This window comes from Camelus bactrianus, chromosome 7 (genome assembly GCF_048773025.1).
Source record: "Camelus bactrianus isolate YW-2024 breed Bactrian camel chromosome 7, ASM4877302v1, whole genome shotgun sequence".
Lineage (NCBI taxonomy): Eukaryota > Metazoa > Chordata > Mammalia > Artiodactyla > Camelidae > Camelus > Camelus bactrianus.
Window position 1 is genome coordinate 6,952,553 of NC_133545.1, and position 17,368 is coordinate 6,969,920.

Here is a 17,368-nt window from a genome sequence, read left to right on the forward strand (position 1 = left end):
CTTTTGCACAAAAGGGAAGTAAGCTTTCATCTTGTTTAAGCCAGCCTGCCTGCCTGCCTGCCTGCATTCCTTCCTTCCTTTTTTTCTACTTTATTTAGTGCAGCTCAATGCAACCCAAAATCAGTGGTTTTCAACCTGGCAACACATTGAAACCTCAAGAAGTTGCAAAATTCAGGATAACCAAAGATTTTGATTTAATTATACGGAGCCAGGGCCTGATGATCATCCATTGTTAATGCTTTCTAGGTGATTCTAATGTATATGAAGCCAGGCAGCGATAATCACAGTGACGAAGTTGTAGGATGGGGGAGAGTCAGGGTTGGAGGTTATTTTGGAAGGCTGTCACAATACTGCTCAGAACGTAGGTTTAGAACTTAGAGAAAAGCCATAGTGACAGAGGGCCAGGTGTCTGTGAAGGGCTCAGGAGAGGTGGCCGGCATGCTCAGGAAGGCGTCATGGATGTGATCTTGCAGTGGGACTCAGGGTAAACAAACAGCTGCATCACGTGTGGGTTCCCCACCACCCACGGGTCACGTGCTTGAGCTGCTTCATCGGGACTTTAAACTTAGTGACACGCCTTTTACTTTGATCCTTTTCTCATGATTGATTTTCAGGGAGACTGAAATTATTTCCTCCCCCAGGAAATATAATAATAGATCTCCCTCTCTCTGAAGCACGCTGGAGAGAGGGATGATGATGGAAAATGTGCTGTGCTTATTAATCTCTCTTGGATCCAGTTCTGTTTTTCTCAGGATCACTAAATAACCTCTTCTGTTCAAGTCCATTTAGCATTCCGTCGGTGGCCGTGCCTATTTCGGGAACCCTCGGCATGCTCTGAACATTTGACAGGCTCACACCTGATTAATCCTTCTCCCTCTGCCGTCATCAATATTACTTAGGAGCAGTGGTCAAACAACACTGACACTTTGCCGACATCTTCTCCGGCGCCCAATTACCTTCCTGTCATGATACAATCCATGAGGTGACAGGAGGATTCTATGCTGTGCCAAGCAAGTTGGCACCAAAATGTCCCTGAGACAGAATATAATAGATCATTTTTATGGTTCTTTCGGAAACGCAGAGAGACATTTCCCTATCCCCATTGCCAACAGGTGTTTTAACTCACAGGGCTGCTTCGAACCTTGAGCTACCCAGCGCCCGCCTAGATGAGCCGGGCCGGTGAGTGCTGCTTCATCTCCCCAGGGAGCTGCCTCCCGAAAGGGCAGAAGCCCTCGCCGTGGGCTCGGAGCCCTCACCCCCGTACTGAAAGGTAGTTACTCTTCGAAATGAGTTTAGCTCCTAGATTTTTGAAGAATGTCCTTTTTCGATGCAAGTTTACAGTCGAGGAAATCTGGCCAGTGAACTTCAGCAGACTAATAGGAATAAAATACCCAGGGCTTCAGAGCCCTTCTGAAATCCGTTCTGGCAATGCTCTGAGACTGAAACACACGCTTTGGGGCTAAACAGGATTAAACTCAAGAGTTTTCTTTTTCTTTCTTCTTTTTAAAATCCCATTAGATCAAAAGGGCATCTCTGTTTATGTATCTAAAAAGGGTCAATAGCTATCCATCTAAATATTTTATTTTAGATGGACATACACATTTATTTGACTGTCAGCTATTGTTTTGGTCAGTTTAGCAACCAGAAGAGCGTTACTCATAAGTGGTATCAGGGCACCTTGTAATGTCACATTCCTGTAATACGCATGAATCAGGCTGCTGGGTACCAGGGCGCAGAGCAACTGTCCTCCCAGGCAGGAGGCCAGAAGGATTAAAAGCACAAATAATTTCGTAGAATCCAGATCAACGAGAAAATACATATTTTGCAGTAAAGCCAATGGCATGGATGTTCTTGGTTTCTCTCTGCTAAATGGGAAAAAGGGACCCTCCAGTTTGCCCAGACACTCACTCCAGTATCGAGGCTGGTGGAATCAAGACTAGGGATGCCATTCTGCTGTTGAAAACTATTCTTCTACTGGCTTTTTAAAGAGAAAATGATTTAATATTGTTGCATGATGAGCCAGGATGCCTCTGGGGGCCCCTACTTTTTAATTTTACTTTTTAAAACTACTTTGAAACATTTTAATTCAACAGGTTAAGTAGGAACGTGGCAAAAATAAATAAATAAAAGGGTAAGTAAGATGTAGAAAGGGATATAGACAAGTCTTCTGTGAGACCCCACATCCTTGGTCTAGTGTGTTAACTATTAATAGTTTATATGTATAGTTTCCAGAAATCGTCTGTGCACATACGAGGGTTACAGAGCTCTCTGCACTTTTATGAAACCAGACTCATCTCATACATATTATTCTTCAACTTGCTTTTTGCAGTTTCATCTGGTCATTTTTATATGCAAGTGTTTGTGAATCTAGCTTCTTCCTTGAACAGCCTAATAACAGTGTACTTGTCTAAAACTCTGTTAACAGATATTTCTGTTTGGGTTGGTTTGGGCTGCTACAAAAAATGGAAAATAAAATCTTAGCACTTATATTTGTTTGTCTTCATTCAAGAGAGTAATGCCATAGGGCGATAAAAAAGTTCAAAGAATTGATACATGGAAGTTCTGACAGCAACTTCCAAATTACCCTTAAAAGGTAGCTTCCTTGACTTCTCTGCCCCTCATGCGGAGAGATCATGAAATAGATCTGGACTGATGCTGTCACTGCACACCGGGGGTCACACTGCTGCCCACAGGGGTGTCCCCCAGGACTGAAATGCAGGCTGGGGAAGATGCACCGACAAACCCGAGTGCCAAGTCCAGGCTGTGGTCATAGGACACAGCTGTTTGCCCTAAACTGTCAGAAGCTGAGACTTTTCCCCTGAAGGGGAATTCATGTTTGCACTACCAGTCAGCATGAGGAACAAATGCTCCCCCTCTGGGAACGGAAGTAGAGCCTGGGATGGGGAGAAGGACTCCCCCTCCTCTGGGTTCTGGAGGAGGCTCCAGCCTAGATCCCGATGCTCAGAGCTACCCAAGGAAGGTCATTAGTGAGAGCAGGGCGGAGACCCAGGGGGAGGAGCCGGGCAGGGGCTCGGGGACCAGAGTCCTGTGTGGTCCCTGACGGTCATTTCAGGTGGCAGTTATAAATTTTCCTTAGTTGTCACATTTCTTTAAGCCCCAGCCCTTCAGTAAGGTCTCCCTGAAAGACGCAATGTGGTTTCCATGTCACTGGGGATGACTGGGGAGCCCTCTGCCATCCCATAAGAGCATCAGTCGAGGCAGCCATCGCCAGCAGAGCAAAGATCTCACAAGGTGGCAACAGGGCAGTCAAGCAGGAAGGGCAGAGAGGGAGGCTGGGAGAAACCGTCCCCATGGGCTGCAGCGTGGGACCCAACAACATAACCAGGACATGTGGCGGGCGTGTGTGGTCTGAGTCACAGTCTCGACAGTGACAACAGATGTGTGGAGAGCATTTACCGGTGAAATACAGATGTGCATTCTCACTTAGCAGTATCCTCTCATTTAAACTTCAAATCCACCGTATAATGTGCGTATTAATACCATTTCAATTTTGTGCTGAGGAAATAGTCACAAAGAGCTGTTGTGACTTCTTCAAAGTCACTGAGCTAGAAAGCAACAGAGCTAGGATTCAAATCCAGGTTACATTTAGAAAATAATTTGAACTTATTTATAATAAAATCACTTTTAATATAAAATCAAAACAAGAAATTAAAAAAACTAAATAAGGAACACCACAGAGGTGAGTATAAATAGATGTTAAAATTGAAATCATACGCCCATATTCATTAATCACAATCGCTAAGATGTGGAAGCAACCAGGCGTCTACTGATGGATGAGTGGATGAAACATGGTCTACACATAATGATGAAATGTTATTCAGCCTTAAAAAGGAAGGAGATTCTGACGTGTGCCACAGCATAGAAGAACCCTGAGGATATTCAGCTAAGTAAAATAAGCCAACCACAAAAAGACAAACACTGTATGACTCCCATTTATCTGAGGTACTAAAGCAGTTGAATTCGTAGAGACAGAAAGTTGAACAGTGGTTACCAGGGGCTGGGGGAGGGAGGAATGGGGAGTTACTGTTTAATGGGTAGACAGTGTCAGTTTTGCAAGATGAAAAGAGTTCCAGAGACAGACTGTGCTGATGATTGTACAACAAAATGTGTGTATTTAATACCACTATACTATATATACTTTGAAAAATTGGTAAGATAGTGAACTTTTTGTAATGTGTATTTTATTAGAATTTTAAAAATTGAAAAAGTGGAATCATACTGTATATAGTGCATATGTCAAGATATTTACAGTTTATTTCTTGTTGTGTATTGTGTATCCATGGAGTTTGCCTGCCCTGGGTTTGAATTTCAGCTCTACCACTTATGAGATGTGTGACCTTGGGGAAGTAACTTAACCTCTCTGTAGCTTAATTTCCTCATCTGTCAAATGAGGAAAAACAGTACCTGCATCATAGGGTCAATGTGATGTTTAAATGACATTACACATTTAAGCACTTGGAACAACAACTGGCATGTAATTAACACTCAATAAATGTTCACCATTATTATTTGAACAGCATGATGGATGAGAATGCACAAATAAATATTTCACTCTGTGTAAAACTGAACTTATTTCAGTGAAAAAAATGTTGAGAGCATTAGATGAAATTATAAACAATGCAAAAATATATAATGACTACTTTTCAAAATATTCAAAATATTTAGCAGTTAATTGTTGGATCGTAAGCTGAGACAATCAAATGTAAGTTTCTGGCTTTGAAACAATGAAGAGGTCCTCCTGCCTGTAAACATCATTATGGATTATATCTGGCGCAGGAAGGAAAGCTCCACAGACGCACCAGTCCACTCAGGGGCAACGGCACAAGGAGCAAGCGGTGAGCGTTTGACTGGCCTTCCCAGTGCTGAGCTGGGAGCTGGTCTCTCATCATAACACAGACTGTGCTAATGGACTTTCACCTCCCTTCCTTCCTCCGACGGACGTGCTCATCTTGGCCAGGGCACAACGATGCAGAAACTCAACCAGCAAAACTAGGGAAGGGCACTCAGGCCATGAGTGGCACGCCTTCCCTGGTAATTCCATTTCGGAATTGCTAATTTCAGATGTGATGATTTAGCGCATTGAGTCAAGCTGCGAGAGACCAGGAACTACCCAGTGGTGAGCACTTAGCTGAGACCAAGGCTCACTTAATTAGGATTCTGGCACTGTAGGTAGGAATATTTACTATTGCCGTGAATAGTAAATCATAAATGTTAAATTACATTCAATCTCGGAAATAACTGTGCAAAACTTCTCCCAGCATAGATAATCAGGCAATTATTGAGATGGCTACAGTGCTTGCAGCCCACCGCTGCTTTGCTGTGAGACCCAATCACACCCGGAGCTCCAATCTAATTTATCCCAGCCCCATTTTTTGTGTATTTGACTCCAGGAAAAAAAGGATAAATGCTTACTTTAGGTTTTAGAGTTCTTTTTTTTTTTTTTTTTTTTTTAAAAAAAGAACATGTAATATGTGTTCTATTGTTTAAGCTTTCACTGTAAAGCTTACATACAGCTAGTGAAAACATTAAATTCATAAATCATTAAAAAGATAAAAAACAGCATGAGTGTCATCCTTGATCACGATATTGCCAAAAAACACCAGACTCGATGTCTGGAAATCTGGGTCTTGCTCTTCTCTCTACTTCTTATTTCCAATGTAATTTTGGAAAGTAACTAAAATTCTCCTGGGCCCCAACCGATGCACCTGTTCTTTAAGAAGATTTTAACTCTATTGCCTAGGGTTCCATTAACATTTTAGTAACAAAAACACCACCCCTACTGCAAATTTAAACATTCACTTAGGACAGCACTTTAACCCAACTTTCACATGAATCGGGAAGAACTATCTGTATTTGCACTCATTTTGGCTTCTCTCTTTCTTGCTTTCTTTGTTTCCTGTAGGTGCTGGGGATGGAACCCAGGCCCTGGTGGACGCTAAGCCTGCGCTCTACCGCTTGAGCTATGCCCGCCCCCTCACACCACTTTAATCTAATTGTTGTTGTGACTGAGGTAAGATGACCGCAAGAAGTAACTTTCTGAGCGGCGTACCGAGTCTGGAAGCATGAGATGCAGCGGAAACTCTGTTTTTACTTTTACATCACAACGAAAGTGGCTGCACGCCTGCGAATTGCACTTGGCTGCGTGCACCAGATCTTCCGTGTCCCGAGTCCCTCGGCGGTCCCCTGCGGTGGGACAAAGAGTGCCGGATACCAGTGCTCGCGGGAGCTCGCACTCTGGGTTGCCTGGACAATGGTCCAGCTATTTGTCAAGCAGACAAATGAATCCGAGAGAGCCTACGGAACTTGCTTAAGGGCTCACAATGGTAAGAGGCGACAAGAATGTAAGTCAGGGCAGAGATGCTTATTACTGCCCTTCACTGTTAATCCCAGTACCTAGAGGGGCCCTTGGCACATAAGAGTACCATCAATTTTTGTTGAGTAAGTGACTGACAGAATGAAGGATTGACTGACTGACTGACTGACTGAAAAGCTATCATCAAACCCAGGTCCTTCTGATTTCATTCTCCTGACTTCCAGTCTTTGTATAGTGTGTGTGTGTGTGTGTGTGTGTGTGTGTGTGTGCGCGCGCGCACGCATGTGGATACCTCTTTCAAAACAAAACTAAGAAGTGAATATCATGATTTCCTCTTTACAATTAACCACAATTAAAGCATAATTATAGCTATTTACACACAGAGACATATTAAGAAATTACAGGTCATTGAAATGTACAGCCTTGGCTGGAGAGGGTGTGGAGAAAAGGGAACCCTCCTACACTGTTGGTGGGGATGTAATTTGGTGCAGCCACTACGGAAAACAGTATGGAGATTCCTTAAAAAACTAAAAATAGAGTTACTCTATGATCCAGCTATCCTGAGCATATATCCAGAGAAAACTCCAATTTGAAAAAAATGTGTACACCCCAATGTTCATAGCAGCACTATTTACAATAGCCAAGACATGGAAGCAGCCTAAATATCCACTGACAGATGGCTGGATAAAGATGTGGTCTATATATACACAATGGAATACTACTCAGCCATAAAATGGAATGAAATAATGTCATTTGCAGCAACATGGATGGACCTCGAGATTAGCATACTAAGTGAAGTAAGCCAGAAAGAGAATGAGAAATACGTGACAGTATTTATATATGGAATCTAAAAAATGCCCCAAAGGAACTTTTTTACAAAACAGAAACAGACTCATAGACATAGAAAACAAATTTATGGTCACCAAAGGAGGAAGGAGGGAGGGATACATTGGGAGTTTGGGAGTTTGGGATTAGCAGATACAAACTGCTGTGTACAGAACAGATAAACAACAAGGTCCTACTGCCTAGCGCAGGGAACTATATTCAGTATCTTGCAATAATCTGTAATTAAAAGAATATATATATACATGTATATCTGAATCATTATGCTGTACACCAGAAACTAACACAACATTGTAAGTCACCTATACCTCAATTGAAAAAAAAAATAAATGGCTTTGGTAACTTACTTCATTTATTAAAAGAAAAATGGCTTTTGGAAAATATGCAGACAACCGACCTGGCAATCATGTAACTTCACATTCAGAATTAGTTTTCAGTTAACTAGCAGGACGAACCTGTCCCGTACACCGTCCTTCCAAGTGAAACAGAGGCAACGGATAGGAACTGGGGTCGGTCACGTGAGGAACCGCAGCGCTCTGCTCTCTGCTGCCGCCCAGAGGCGCGCATGGAGCACAGCGGGCCTCTCCAGCGTCTGGAACTACCAGAAGCTGAACCCGACTCCTACTATTCCGCTCAGACTTTCGGGGCCTGTTCCCCACCGAACGACAGCTGATTCATCTTTATCCGTCACTGACACAGACCCAGGCACTCACTGGGAAGCAGGACAAAAGCCAGTAGAGGGAAGAAAGAAACCCAGAATGGATCTTCCTTGAGCTGATTTGTATCAGTTATAAACAGCCCAGGTGGGAAGGAAAAGCAGACAGCAAGCACGGTTGCTGAAGACAAGCTCAAAGAACATCCCCCCCCCTTCCTCCCCTCCCCCGCCTCCTCCCCCCTCCTCCGGCTACTCAAAGCCAACACCGCAGGAGGGGGAAGCGCGCACCGCAGGCGCCCGCGTGCTGTGCTGTGGACGCTCGGCCGCCTGCACCCGGGCTCCCCGCCCGCGGCCACCCCTCCGCGGTCACCAAGCACGTTTCACAGAGCAAATCCCTGTCTACTACACGGCCCATTATTTTCCTCTCTGAATAAAATATGAACACATCCATTATGTGTTCCTCTGCTTCTAAATGCATGCCCGGGTGGCACGGACCTCCTCCCGCTTTTGTGTTTTAAAGAACGTTCCTGACATCGGTCAGCGGGGTTGGTTCCAAACCTTTCGAGCCCATTATCTTCTCATCCCGGCGCTTCTCACCTTCTGGCCCCCGCCCCCCCCCGCCCCCCCCCGGCCGTCACTCACCACTGCTTGTAGTCGGCGTCGCAGTTGCAGTAGAACCGCGGGTCCGTGCAGTTCCGCTCGATGCCGCAGGCGCACTTCTGGATGCCCGGGCCCGAGCCTCCCCAGTAGTAGTGCTTCTCGTTGGCTCTGCCGACCCACCAGGTGTAAGGGCTTCCGTCTGCGGGAAAGGGGAAAAGCACACTTTAGGAGCGCCAGCACCGAGTCACCGTCAGGTCACGGCTACCTCCCCTGCCCAGGAATAAACATCACGCTACCCTCTTCCAAGCGGATGTATTTCAAGAATATTGAGTGTTAATGAAAAACACCAGAGCGGATGGTAAGCTCAGGTTTTCCCGCTGGGACAGGCACCTCTTCCTTTGAAAGAAGCGTTTACATTCAAGCTTTTTAGGAGTCTGTTCTGTAAAGGGGCCGCCCAGATGGGGTATGTCCACAGCGGAGGGAGGCGTGGAGGGAGGCGTGGAGGGAGGCGTGGAGGTCCTGCCCGGATTCTGTAACACACAACTAAGTTCATGACAATTTGTGTTTTTCCTGTGAAATGATGGTCATGGAGGTGACAGAACATTAGAGCTAACATGGATTTTCATTATGCCTTGGTATGACCTCCTTACTTTACAGGTAAGGAGCTTAGGTCTAGAAAGGCTAAGCAGGGCTTTCAATCACTCAGCAGATTAGATATCCCAAAGCAGAAGTCCGACACTGAATCTCAGTAGACCCTGTACAGTGCTCTTTATGCAATGTTACTTTGTCTTATTATTTGGCCTAATATTCACTTATTCATTCATTCATTCATCCAACCAATCATCAAGCATCCACTGTGTTTCCATCATGTATCAAACATTACAAGATACTCAGCAGAATAATGGAAGAAAAAAATACAAATTGAGAGTTCAGTTCAGTTATTATTATGAACACACGGGAGAGTGGGTGAGGGAGAGGCGGTGAGGAAGGTTGGTTTCCTGAAGATGTAAAAAATCTGAGCTACGTCTTGAAGGTTAAGTTACCCAGGATGTAAGAGGTAAGTACCCCTGGGTAAAGGGAGGACAGTGGGAACGTCCACATACACGTAGGAGCGTGAGCATCTAAGGTAGCACAGGGCTGAAGAGGTACCTCTGGGAGGGCAGCAGGAGTCGGAAGCAGACCGTGGGTGAGGGCCACATCACAACAAACTGTGTCCGAGTAAGAAGTTACTTGGCATTTGGTGACTCTTGCTTTTGTGTTTATTTCCCCCTATTTAAGAAAGTTGAACTTCATCCTGAAACTAATGGGAAACCATCAGTATTTTACAAGCAGGGAACTCTCATGATCAAATTTGTGTTTTAAAAGATCCACAGTAAGATGAAAGACAGATTTTGGGGGGGATGGAGTTAGGGAGGCCAGATGGGACCCTCCTATGTTAATACAGAAGAGGAAGAATAATACAGGAGTGGAAATGGAGAGGGAGATGAGATGCAAAGCGATTTTGGAATTATAACTGGCTTGGGACTGTTGGGATTTGGGTGGGAAGGTGTTGGGGATTAATCCTGGGTTTCTGGCTTGGGTGACTAAGAGGACGGTGATGTGCTTCACCAAGGTAGGTCACAGGGTGGGAAGAGGAGAAGTTGGGGGAGGTCGAAGGAAGGGCGATGAGGATGAGCTTGATCCGTGAAGCAGCAATTGGCTACAGGGGTCTGGGTCTCAGGAGCATTCTGGGCTGAAAATCCCGTTTTAGGAAACATCAGGGTAAACCAGGAAGTACTGGTAGCCAGAGAGATGCCACTGGACACTTGGATTCCAGCAGCATTTAAAGAACAGAAAGAGAGGGAAATGGCCAGAGTGGAGGTCAAGAAAGAGAGCAGTCAGGGAGGGTGGAGGAGAAATGAGCCAAGAATTTCCAAGAGAGCAGTGTGCTCGGCATTGTCAGATTTCCTAGCAAAGTCCGTTAAGATGAAGGCTGTAACTCTGTCTTCTAATCTGACAGCTAGAAGGTCTTTGCTGAGAGGAGTTTCAGGTGAATGACGGGAGGGAGGAAAAGTCCAGGTGGCAGCTGGCAGAGGAAGGAAGGGAAGGGGAGAAAGGGGAGGGCCTGAGAACAGCCCCTCCCTTGCAGGAAGCTGAGGAATGAATGGAATTTCACGGAGGCAGTGCGGCCAGTAAACCAAGAAGATGAGGCAATTCAGATCTCCATGCGCATGGCTAAAATTCCACTACACTCACAAGTGTAGGTGTACATTTGTCCCAGTATCTGTGCTCAGAAATAAAGAGGAGGAACGTGTCTTGCACTCAACTGTGAGTTCAGGCTTGATGTCATGGATGAGCCAATGCTCTGAACTTGGAGAGGAGTTATTCAGGTGTCCTACTTTGTACACATTGCTCGATTTTTCCAGTTGTGTTGACTTAATTTGGAAAAGTTACTCTTTTTCCCTTCACAAGATCATGTATAGCACCTGAATTTAAAAAACAAAAAACACATTTGACTTGATCTGCAAACAGGAGAGCGGGGGATTTCAGCACCCTATTCTGTATGGGGAGGGAAGCCAGCTCTCTGAGATAAAGGTGCACTCTGAAACCCAGGCCTCTGCTTATCTGGGCCTGTCTCAGCACATAGTAGGCTGTTTGCTTTCTACATTCAAGTGATTTTGCTTCCTGCTCCTCCTTCCATCAGGGTAACGAGTAAAGCTTCTAACTTTCGATGCTTTCCAATGTTGGAACCATGACCAATAATAAACTCTTGTGGGTTTTTTTGTTTGTTTGTTTTGACTTAGTTAAGACTTTTAAAAAGTGAGGCCTGAAAAATTCCATTTATGGAAACTATAAACTCTGAGCCAGGTCATTTGGTTAGTAAGCTGCACTAGGTCTCGGCTGATTCCATCTCTGGCCATGTTACAGGAAGAGAACAAAGGCGGACAGTGCCACGCTGACTGTGCAAAGGCCCCCGGGCCTGCCAGACCACAACCTGACCCTGAAAATGTAAATACACGACCTAGACTGGCTATCATATCTATTTATCCCATTGCATCTTTGCAAGCTGACCTAATGTTCAATCCTTTCCAATTTTGGTCACTATCATTGTATTTAGAAACTAGAGGATACTAACACACCTGGTGGCGGGGAAGAAACAAACCAGACACCTGGGAACCTGGAGGCACTGGGCTGCCTGGCAGGAGAACTCCCTAGACCTAGGCAGGCCTATACCTCAAACAGCCAATGAAAAAGTACATACCTCAGAACCTCAGCCCAATTTCCAACGATCCCTAGAACAACCTAACACTCGTATTTTCATCACAGACAGTAATGATAAACTGAAGGCACCAGAGAAGCTGTGTGGCTCTGTATTCTTTATAAACATCAGAACGATGTCCGTAAAGGGAGCAAGATAATCATCAGCTTCTCCTTCAGCATGAGACTGAGACTTGCTGTCAGAAAGAGGAGAGAGAGCCAGCTGATTGCCAGCCGCCCCCTCAGGGAGCGCCAAGAAGCCCAGGAGAGGAGGTCTCACTGTCAAGCTGTTTGGGCTGCCGGTGCTCCAGCAGACACCCTAAGCTCTGCGTGGGGCCCGGGCTCTGAGCGAAGCCCCTGTGGCAGACCCTCAGTTCCTGTAAGGAGGGACCCTCACGGGACATTAGGATGGGATCCGAGCGGAGGATGTGCAGTGAGCTCGCCTTCAGTGCAGGGAGGAGACACACTAATGACCAGGTAAGGATGGCTCAATTTCCCAGCCTCGCCCCCACCCCCACCTTTTTCTCAAGTCACGTATGGTCTTACGTTGCTCATGCTTCCAACTAGGGTGCTGGAAAATCAGTGTTATTTTGTTCCCCTTCCTAGGAAAGTAGGTTAAGCGCAGTCCAAAATGTGCTGCACAGCTGTTCCCACATCTGCCACCAACAGAAGCGTGCCCATAAGAAAAACATATTCCAGGGAAGAAGCAAATTGCACCCTTTGTTATTAGCACTGGCTAATTTGGTTAAATCAAATCATTACAATTTATTAATTTGGCATATATTTTATATTCAGCGAGAAGAGAATGGTTCAATTTGTGTTGAGCAAAGATTTGCCTTATTTCAGTGCTGCGCTAACGAAGTGCTACTTTTTGCTTCACAAATCATTACTTACCTGTTAATTGGCTCTGGGGAAAAGACGTTACAGGCAATAAAAGTGGAAAGACTTTTTAAAAGATAGGAATAAGAAGTGGTGAGGAAAGAAACAATTTAATTACCCAGTGCTGAAGAGTTCAAGAATTTCTCTGATCTCAGAATATGAAGACCTTTGTTAACAATACTGAGTAGGTTTAATGACTCCGACAAGATTGTGTAATGATAAAAACCACATTCTAGGTTAACTAGAAGCTAAATTATCAAAGTAAGGCATATTGTATTAAAACAGCCAGATGTGGATTGAACGAAAGGCAATCATGGCACTGTTTGTATGCATTAAAGATCAAATTTTATTATGCTGAAGATTTATTATGGTTGGATGGCTAGACTGAAAAAGGGAAAAAGAAAAGAAGCAACTTGTTTCCCTAAATTTAGAGAAACCAATAGATCTCTGTTATTTTACAAGCTGTTTTAGAAACACAAGGGCAAACGCATGGGGACCTCTGGATGGAAATGCTGTACATGCCTGTGACTTTCGAGATGCGTTCTTAGAACCTCTGGGTGACACAAAGTAACCTAACAGTTTGCTTACATAAATATCATCCTGGAACATCTACAGTCAGACCCAGTATGGTCCCTGGGACTTTTAATTAGTTTAATCCACTTCCAGAGAATATTAAAAACAGTACCACAAAGGTTTGTCGCCTCCAAAATGAAAACTTAAAAGCATGCTTTCAGCTTGATGAAATCTAGTCTTATTATATCTGTATCATCTACTTACCTACAAATTGTGTTAAAGAATCACAGGGGGCTTTTTAGCAGAGGAAACAGAACAGACACAACTGCAGCAGGGACCTGCCTTTTGGTGCTCTGCCTCGCGCCCCCTGCTGGCAGCTCCCTCTCAGCCCTCCCCAGGCTCATGGCTGTCAGGTTTGAAAGCCCCTGCAGTGCAAGATCCTCTTTCAAAAGAATGACTCACACTCTGAAAAATCTCCCAATACCCCTCCATCCTTACCATGACACCACCAAATCTTTTTTTCCTCCATTTGATCATTAAGTTTCAGCTGACTACTCTGATCTGATTACAGTAAGCCATGGTGACAGTAGGCTTATTAAATAAAGATATCTTCAACTGGTGTAATTCTAGACTGTGGGTGCAAAACATTTTAGTACCTGTGGGCACCTTAATTCTAAAGCAAGTGACCTAGAGAAGAAGGAAAGTAAAGGAGCCCTTATAATAAACTCCAGACAGGGCTGGAGCAGAGAGGAAATCTGGAGGAGCTGCAGCTCTGTAGGATACAGAGCTCTCCAGATAATCTGGCAGTTACCATTCAAAAGATCAAGCTGGCAAGAATCCCCTCTTCCTTCAGTACAAGGTGTGCACAGTCCAAGGATCGCAGAGCCCTCAGGGTAACACTGACAGCTGCCCTTGCCCCCAGCGTTGAAGGGGGAATAGGTCTCTCGTCCTAGAGTTCTGTGGCTTAAATAGAGGGAGCCTCTCCTCTTTGACATGTGAAACTGGTCCCTGTGCAAACACTTCCAAGAACTGGACCATGGCAGCCCCAGGCTCAGCATCCTCAGAGAGGGATGAAGGCGAGGAGGGGACGTCATGGAGCCCTGCTTCCGTTTTTCCCCTCTGGTGGGAAGTCAGTACAGGAAAGGGTTTGCAGTTTACCTAAGGTTCACCTGCGGCTCTTGTAAAGCATGTAGATTTCTTGGCCTACAGAATGAGATTCATAGAACAAGAATCTCCAAGGGACACCTTGAAGCTGTTGTTAATGCCCTGGTGATCATTATCATCAGGTGGGTCTGCATCACACGGACCTGGGGAAATGACAGTGTGGGTCTGGTTCACAGCACTGTGAGAGGCCGGTGCTGGGGTCCCCTTGGGACACCAATCCAGGACCTGTTCTCTTAGTAAGATGTGAAGAGGTAATAATGGTGTTTACTACAGTAACCCCTCTGTTAAAATTTCCCAATTACATTTTTCCTGAATAATCTAGGCCTTGTAACCCCCTACTTTTTTTTTTTTGCAACTTCATAATCATGATCCTGACTCCAAATGCCTTTTTTTTTTTTTTTTTTTTTTTACTTTTTACACTAAGAGCTTTAAAAATAAAATGAAAAATCACACATTTGGGCATTTTCATAGACACAAAAGCCTATCATCTTAAGCTGTCTATCATTTTTGTGAAATCAGTTTACTAATCTGGGTAACAATATTCTTTTTCTGCTTCCCAACTGTCTAATCCTATATCGTTCTAGGTTAATATAAAGACCAAACAAAGAATGAATCCAAAAAAGTCCTGCGGAGTTCCTACAGCAGACAGTGATGTGAGGTTGGGAAAACTTATAATTTTGAAGTTATAATATAAACATTCAATTTGGTATTAAAGGTGAACATTTTATCTCTCTGTGATTGAATGTCACTAAACTCATTTGATTAGGGCTGAATAGAAATGAATGAAGCTGATCAGCCTCCCATTGCATCTTTCGGAATTACATTGGATTTTTACTATATTTTATCAATTTGAATAGGGACCAAATTTAGAAATGGAGAATTGAAGTTCAGATCAAAATGGGCCTGAACTGAAATGTTAATTAATTAAAAATTAATTTCACTGCATAATATTTAAATTTATTTTATTGAATTGAACTTAATAGATTTCAATCAAGGACTGATACCACTGAACAGAATTTGATTGAGTTGAATCAAATCACTTTGAATCCTATTCAAATGAACTAGATTTTATTAATTTGAGTGGAATTGAAATGACAGATTAGATGGGAGTTTGTAATGCTGAGCAGTATTAAAGAGAACAGAAGAGGCCAACTCACTCTGAGTTAACTTGGCTTCAGTTTCTAAAGAGATCACTGCATCTATGGTCCCCTCCTTCCCTCTGGTTAATTCCTTTCTATCACGGCCCCAGGAATGAACGTGATTAATAATACCAATGTGATCAAATGGAACCACATGCTGTTTGTTGGATGTTAGTAACGCACTTTCCTAGTCATTTTCACTGGAAGAGCCCGGCCAATTATTTTAAATATTTCTTTTCCTCTTTACAGAATAAACGAAGAAAGAATTACCGAATCTCAAGGACAATGATTTGTGTGAGTCCTGACTGCTTCTTTTATTCTTCTTCTCCATTAAAAATTGTATTTATTTGATAAAGTGTGCCTCACCTTGGACTATTGGTTGTACTGAATGTCTCGATATCCTGTGCCCTGACTTTCATTAATTTTTATTTTATCTTTTAAACAAGCACCTCAGCTTTTCAAATTAGTAGCAAGATACTGTTTTGCAACCAACGACATGCTACATAATCAATAAATACCTTCTTAGGGCTGGAGAGACAATGTGGGAGATAGGAGTGAACATCTGATTCCTATTCTTCTAAGCTTCTGAGTTAGTACAAAATGAGTTATGTTTAAAAGTTTCATATTATTGAAAGCTTTATGCCTCGATATCTTATGGGGCATACCCATAATAAGATGAAAAAATACACACTGAATGTCATAGGAGCAGTTCAGGCAATGGGTCCTACAGCATTTTGGAGAAGCGGGTGATTACCCACGACCAAGGTGGCCTGGACAGCCTCCATGAAGAAACAGGTCTGACTGCAGCTTTGATGGACAGGTAGGATCTAGGAACCAGAATGAGGATGTGGGGCGTTTCAGAAGCCCTTGAATGGCTGGGCCAAGGGATGAAGCCAAGAAACATCCAAATGACTCCAGGAACTGTGGGGTGATCAGTCAGGCTCGTGAGGGCCGTGGAGAGAAGCAGAATTTGTGGTTGGAAAGATGGTGATGGGTATTTTCATGGTGTTTGCACTCTAGCTTTTTAGTAATGAGAAATCAAATTTAAATTTTTTAAACATTAAAATATTTTACATATACAAATACTGTACATTTATCTGTGGTATAAAGAATAATAATGAAATACGGAGCCTTGTAATTTATCTGTTATCACTGGTACGTGGTATGTTGCTCTTTGAGTACATCACATTTCCTAATTCTAATATTAATGAGCGTTGGGCTGTGTCTGGCTTTTTCACATGCTCTGTGAAAATGTGTAAGAGCTCTGAGCATATCCCTGCAGTCGAATTGTTAGGTCATATGGTTTGTGCGTCTTCAAAACGTTTTGCACTTGTGTGACTGTGGAATCCCACCAGCAGCATATAAAACTTTCAGTTGATCAAAATCCTTGACAACCCTCCCATAATTAATGGTTAAGCTGTTCGTTTTGACAACTGGTGAATGACAAATACTCTCTCTTTTTGGTTTGAGTTATACTTCCTTGGTTGTTTGCCTTTCCATGTTTATCCTTCATTTATATTTTCTTATTTTAAAAAAATCTGTTGCTTTTTTTTTTTTTTGACTATTTTGTCATTGGATTTTTTTTGTCTTATTGATTTGTAGAAAATGCTTAGGAAACTGACCCTTTGATAGTTATAATAATTCAAATTTCACTCTTTTTTAAGTCCTTTTTACTTTTCTCTTCTTCCAGAATTCTGGTTAGATACGTATTATGTTACCGATCTAATTTCTCTGCTCTTGGTCTCTCTTTCCTATTTAACAATTCTTTGTCTCACTGGGCAGATTTCTGGGAACCTCCTTCAGAATCTATTTTCCATGTCACTACTCTCACGTAAGCTGGTTAGAAACTGCTATTTAAGTCTCCCATTAAGCTTTTAATTTTATCCATTACTCTCTGATTTCTACAATTTTTATTTGGTTCTTTTTCAAATACTACTAATGATTTTTGATAATGTCTTCTGCCATCATATCTTTAATTGCTCCCTAAAAATAAATCTGATCCAA

The 17,368-nt window shown here is 43.3% G+C and overlaps 1 protein-coding gene across 1 annotated transcript in view; it reads right to left on the minus strand.

Annotated features, from left to right (window-relative positions):
- Window positions 1–17,368, minus strand: part of CNTNAP2 (contactin associated protein 2) — a 1,833,533-nt gene that overhangs the window by 399,307 nt on the left and 1,416,858 nt on the right. The window contains exon 14 of the mRNA XM_074366860.1: window positions 8,475–8,631. Within this exon, the coding sequence (XP_074222961.1) occupies window positions 8,475–8,631 (157 nt within the window). The remainder of the gene's footprint in view (window positions 1–8,474; window positions 8,632–17,368) is intronic.